The sequence below is a fragment of the Octodon degus genome, unplaced genomic scaffold, assembly GCF_000260255.1.
Source record: "Octodon degus isolate 3935 unplaced genomic scaffold, OctDeg1.0 scaffold00114, whole genome shotgun sequence".
NCBI classification, from domain to species: domain Eukaryota; kingdom Metazoa; phylum Chordata; class Mammalia; order Rodentia; family Octodontidae; genus Octodon; species Octodon degus.
Window position 1 is genome coordinate 7697452 of NW_004524690.1, and position 6774 is coordinate 7704225.

At 39.3% G+C, this 6774-nt stretch overlaps 1 protein-coding gene across 3 annotated transcripts in view; it reads right to left on the bottom strand.

Annotated features, from left to right (window-relative positions):
• Fat1 (FAT atypical cadherin 1) overlaps window positions 1–6774 on the bottom strand; it is a 132222-nt gene that overhangs the window by 65544 nt on the left and 59904 nt on the right. For all 3 annotated transcript variants that reach the window (XM_023699662.1, XM_004639800.2, XM_023699661.1), the window contains exon 3: window positions 1890–2204. In XM_023699662.1, coding sequence (XP_023555430.1) covers window positions 1890–2204 — 315 coding nt within the window. The remainder of the gene's footprint in view (window positions 1–1889; window positions 2205–6774) is intronic.

Below are 6774 nucleotides of genomic sequence, written 5' to 3' on the forward strand. Positions count from 1 at the left end.
CAGGGCCCAGCCCAGCATGGCACACCTGGGGTTCAATCAATGTTAATAGTACAATTACCAGTTTTTTAAGAACCCAAACTCCATCAGAGGAACATACTAGAATTGGTCCACAGGTATAGCATATAACTGTCTCAAAGTAAAAGGAGATAATAACATTCAAAATAAATCTTGAACTTACATTTACTTTTAATAATAAAAAAGTCTTCACAAATACGGAGTTTTCTTTACACCTCACACACAGTACTAAGCTGCATCCCCCACAGAGCCTCTCCAAGTTGCCCAGGTTGGCCTCAGACTATGATACTCCTGCCTCAGTGTCTGAAGTAACTGGAATTATAAGCACACACCACTAAACTTAGCCCTCTCTCTATTATCTTCCTTGTTTTTGTTTTGTTTTTTTCTTTTTCTTTGGAGACAAGGTCTCATTATGTAGTATTTCAGGCTGGACTTGAACTTACTTCATAGCCTAAACTGGCCTCAAACTGTTGATGATCCTCTTGACTCAGCTTCCTGAGCACTACAATTACAGGTGTGCTGACAAAGTCCAGCTTCAAGTATATTGCACGGAGCATCTGCTACACAAATCTTAAACTCAGGCTTCCTTCCACCTTCAAAATTGTTTTCATATAAGATCAGTAGGAGATAATAAGGAATAAGAATGATACCAAAATTAGGAAAACAGGCTGGGCATGATATGCATGCCTGTAATCCCAGGATTTGGGAGGCTGAGGCAGGATTACTGGGAGTTCAAGGCCAGCCTGGACGACTACATAGTAAGTTCAAGGCTAGCTTGGTACACAGTGAGACCCTATCTCAAAAAAACAAAGAAAGAAAGAAAACAAAAACAGGTAAAGAAGTTAAAAAATTTTCTTCATTTTATTATTTCCCTGACATTTCAAATATATAATCAGTGATTAAACAGGACAGTTACCCTGGAATAAGGAAAGACATAATAAGGTAAGCTAAAATAGAGGTACAGAATTATTAAATAAACCTTGCTGTTCAAAATTTTTGTACACCGGATTCTACTAGCAAGGACTAAAAAACTGTGTAACATCTTTGTTTTAGGTTACTCATCTTTTTGACAAAATACTGCATTTTCCTGTGACTATCCTGTCCTCCAATTCATAGGATACTTGTTATTTGAACCGAGCAATAAATTAAACATTCTACACTCAGAGGTAAGGTTTTCATTGCACATGTGCATTGAGTTGTCATTACCCAAAGTATAACTATGCAAAATACCTTCTCATGAAATAATAGCAAAGAGACTGAGAACCTAAGAAAAACGTAAAATACACTGTTAAACAGAAAGACATATACACTGTTAAGTGAATAATAGCAAAGATTATAAGTTTATAAAGACTTTGGAAGCGTTTGGGAGCCATAGAACTTTCTCCTTGGAAGCAGATGGTCACAGACATTGAGGGAAGAAAGGGTTTTTTACTCAGTTAAAAAAAGTAACCTCTGCAACTGAAAACTCTTTATCTTGATCTGGTTCTGCCTACAGTTATATCATTGCTCACTAGAAAAATTTAAAACCTCAAGGAACTGTGAAATAAAATCTTCTAATACCCTTTATAAATCAGCAGTTATAAAAAATCATATAATTAGTAGTAGAATTACGTGCAAGTTTAAGATCACTCATTTAGGAACTGCTACTGGAATAACTATTTGCTTTCAAGATCAAAGTGAAATTCTACTAATGAGCAAAATCACATAATAGCTTTATAAAAGCAAATGCGAAGGGACACATTTCAGACTAAGTATCATTTGAAAACAAAGCTTTGTCTTGACTGACCCAAAAGGAAAATGACTTACCGAAACCAAAGGAAAGTTGACAGGAAAATATAAGCACAAAGACTTCATACAACAGTGTGAACACATACCTGTCTTAGGATGGATGGAAAAGAATCCTTGTGGATTTCCACTTGTAATTTTGTATATTAACTTGTCATTAGAGCTAGAATCAGGATCAAAGGCCTCAATTTGGACTACAGATATGTCCTTAGGAGAATTTTCCATTATTTCTGGATAATAAACAGGCTCTGAGGTCTGTGGTGCATTGTCATTGACATCTTCAATCTCTATGTAGATTTCTATAAATGATGAAAGAGGCACGACACCCTGATCAGTTGCGTAGACCGTCAGCCAATAGTGGGACGTTGACTCGCGGTCCAGTCGATCTGAAGTTTCTATGACACCTAGAGAGATAGAAAAAACAAAACAAAACATAGAGAAGCATGTCAGCAATGACAAAAAAAAAAAAAAAAAAAGCTACTTTGAGAAAGTGTTAACCTAACGATGACTTACTGAGGGCTTGTATGTCACTTACCAGTTGCATGATCTTAAGTTATCTAACCTTTCTGTGCCTCAGTTTGGTTTGCCATACAAGGAAATAAGAAGAGTGATCCTTATGGGTTGATTAAATGAACTAATATACATACATAATTAGTATAAGAACACATGCCACAGAATGGAGCCTATAAAAGTATAGCTATAATTAAGTGTCAATTAGCACTGATTGGGGCACTTTTTTTTAAGTATTCAAAACCGCTCCCTGAATGGGTACTAACTGATCAACTAAGGACACAAACTTGGTATTTCCAAAGATGAAAATTATGGCTGGCTGGAATCTGATGACTTTCCTACAGGTCTGCCTCTAGCCTGGCACCCCTGCTCCTCACATGGCACTTCTCTAACCACTGTCAATCTCAGGGGAGAAGCAGGAACAACTCTGTGGTAGTTCAGCACACACACTCCCTTTTAAGTGGCTAGGAAAACAGAGCACAAAGTTCAGAACGATAATTGCTCAAGTCTCACGTATTGCATTCTTCCTTTTTTCAAGCTCATTAAGTGAATCACAAGACAACCAACATGATATAAAAATATAGAAACTCCAAAAGAGTATATATTCTTCTCAAATAGTAGTATATCTGGCATCCTGTATGAACCTCAATAAATTTTATCAAATAAATTAAATGCCTAAGTATCTTAACTGGGATTAGTATAAAAAGTCTTCATCTGAGAATCAAACTAGGACATGCTGCTTGATAGTCAACAAGTAAAAGACAGAGTCATGGCCATTAGAAAGAAGGTTACAATATCTGAGCTGTTTAGGACCAGCACTGAAAATTATCAAAGCCTTAATTATCCCAGGTTTAATTAACCTCTCCAAATGGTTAAAAGTGGAAATAGTCATTTGTCCCTGGTTAATGTTACTTTTTCTTAATCAACAGTGTCACCCTGTCCTTGGATTCCCAAGATATATCACTGCATTTTCTTCTCATGGGTTGCTCATTCTGGATAACACAAATGTTCAACACGATGGCTCACGCTGAACTTTAGACATCCACCTCTACAATCACTAGTCTTTTCAATTTAATGCAAAATACTATCAGAAAAAAACAAGTATCAATTTCATCTATATTCAGCAATGAAACAGTTTTACCTCAAACAAAAGTCCATATTCGATTTGCTTAAACTGACAAAAATCGTATGCATTTACTGTGTACAACATGACACTGAAATATGTACACGTCTATTGATCAAGGTAACTAAATATTCATTACCTCCCTACCTTTTCTGATGTAAGAACACAATACCTACTCCTACCAATTTTCAAGAATAAACTGTTACTAACTAGTCATCACGCCTGCGTATTTTTACAATTGCTAAGTATCCGCATATCTGAGGTTAATATTAGAAAAAGATGTTGAGTGCTAGAAACATAAATGTGAGATGAAGTGTTGTCGGATGAATGTTTACAGTCACCAAAAAGCACTGTAATTGCCTGTAATTGTTTTATCTATTCTCACTGAACCTTCAAATTTTTTTTTCAGATTTATAGAACTAAAGCAAAGGAGCTAACTGGTCTGTGGAGGGAACGTCTGAAGATAAAGTCACATACTGGTCCCCTTCAGCTCACGTTTAAGCTATACTCATACTTGTTGTCTGAGAGAATAATCATTTCTAGCTTCTGTTATTCGTCATTCCCTCCACCTGAGACAAGGCAAGATGGGGATACAGGATGTTCCCTCTAAAAACATCCCATATAAACAAAGCAAATACAATTATGTTCTTCTTGTGTTCCACCGCTTTATTACAATGCAATTAAATTCACATGGTAAGTGAAGTATTACTGGAAAATTTCCAGTACACAGATACATGGTGATCGTATTCAACACTTTTTCATGCTGCTATCCACTTTCTTAAAGCTCTCTTTTAACTGCAATAGGCATTTTTAAAAGGGGGCCAGGAATATAGCTCAGCAGCTAACTGCCTGTGTGCTAAGTGCAAAGCCTCTGAGTTCGATCCCCAGTACCCCCCCCCACACACACAGGATAATCACAGAAGCCACACCCTCGATGTTCGCTGTACCACCGGTGCTGTCCATACATTTTTTCATCTCATCTTTCCTGCTAAGGGCTCTAACACATGGTGCTATTATCCTCATTCCACAGGGAAAAAAAAAATTCAGAGATGACAAATTTTTCCCAAGGCCACAGCAGAGCTAAAATTCAGAAACCTGGAATCTCTGACTTGAAAATCAGCAAATCCCCTACCAAGCAACAGTTCTATTGTTAGTACGACAAATGTGGATCAAGTCAAACTTAACACCGTCACTCTGACAGACAAGCTGAATGTCATATTTCATCTGCTTTGTGCACACGTCAGTGCTGAAGAAAGCTACTCAATGTTCACTCATGAGCACGAGTTTTATCTGGTGTCAGGGGAAAAGAAAGAAGACATCTAAAAGGTGAACACATGATACGAGACCTGTACTCGTTACAAACAGCCATGCATCTCCCCTCGTTCCTAGCCAGGTCCATGTGTGCATGACTTCAGCCAGGAGCCACTCTCCTGCTCGACCACGCGACCAAAGCAGCAGCTGCGTGCTTTTTGCGTGATCCTTAACCACAGTTAGCAGCAGAATGTTTTGAAGTTTAAAGGAATCTTTAAATAGTAATGCATAAAAATGAGGCAGTATAATAATTCAATTCATATATGGGAGGAAATCAGGATTATCTTAACTAGCAGTTAAAATATAGATTTCAATGAGTGAGAAGCACAATGCTTGTATTTCAGGACTTCACAGACTGTGCAATTTGGGTTCCGCACTGTTGCACCTCCTCCATAAGACGCTCTTCAGGATTGAAACCACTCTCTGCACACAAGTCTTGGTTTCTAAGATGACCCACACACCAGACATCCAGAAATCTGACTCAAAGCAGTGTTTATTCACTAAGTACGTCACTGCAAGCCTCTGATGTTGTCCTGTTTCTTTGGCCACTCTTCCCTAAAACCACAACTAGCATTTATAAATGGCAGGTGGATTTCTTCTGTAAGTAACTTCAGTAGTTACCTTACTTCAATAAATAGAAACAATTGTTCAGGTTTCCATTTTGAAAACTTCTAAGTCATACCTTTCACAGAGAAAAATGAAAATATAGTGTAAGAGTCATGGATGTTTTCCTTAACCCATACTCAACACACAGTCTTTTTGTGTGAACACAAACACCACCCACAGACATTTCAACAGGAGCCCTTCTGCCTTCAAATGCTTTCTGCCCTTTCAGCTCCCTTCCCGGCCATCTTGCTCCTGTCCTCCATTTCCCCTCTCACATTCAAAGATGGCAATGACAGGATGCAACCAGAGGACAGGCAAAACCAGTGTGAGAACAGAGGGGCACCACCACTCCCGGGATGAGGTGACAGCATGAACCAGCAATGCGACCAACCAGGTGGAGCATCGGCGGTGTATGCCTCAAGCCTGCGACACGATCCACTCTGCAAGGTTATCAGGAATCATTCATTTACTTTAAGGAAGCACTATAAAGTAATAAATACCCGAGTTTCTAACCTCAAAAATACAATAACGGTCATTTAAAAAAATGTTAATAAGGTAAAAAAAATTGAAAGAAGATGGAATTATAGAGCTAATCATTAATATTAATAATTCCAAATATACTCTCTAGGATTTCAAATCTACCACCAGATGTCACTATAGAAACTGATTTTAAACACACATACAGTAAAATAATTCAATTGAAGGATGGATGAAAACCCAACACGTACTTTCTAAAAGAACTGGACAAACAGGTGAAAACAGAGCTCATGGCAAAATTTCCTTCTCAAAAGATTAATGCCTGCATACTTAATTAAACCAATACTGTTGCTGTCTTTTTCCTAATTTATTTCAAGTTCATCAGATCAGAATTAGATGCTGAAGTAAACTATTAAAAGAGAAAAGTTTCCAAGAAAACTTAATTCTTGCTGCCATGTTCCAGGAACACCCAGACCCAGTCCTAGCCCAGGTCCGGTGAGTGTGTGGAAGAGCTTCCAGCTACCCTGCACCAGCGGAACACACTACTGGTCATAGCCAAGGCGCAGCATGTGTGAGACCCTCTTCCACCCCCTTGGGACACCCCCAACTACTCCGAAGCACCTACCCACCTCGCCCGAGGAATAGGAATTTCTGCCTCCTTCCAGGAAACTCCAGACCCAGTCCTAGCCCAGGTCCAGTGAGTGTGTGGGAGGGCTTCCAGGTACACGGCGCGAGTGGGATCCACTACTGGTCCCAAGCCAGGTGCAGCCTGTGTAAGACCCTCCTGCACCACCTTGAAACGAACCCCCACCACTTCGCAGCACCTCCCCCACCCTGACCGCCGAGTATGAATCTCTGCCAGATTCCGGGAACCCCCAGACCCAGTCCTAGACAAGACCCACCGAGTATGTGGGAGAGCTTCCTCTCCCACCCACTCCACCTTGTCC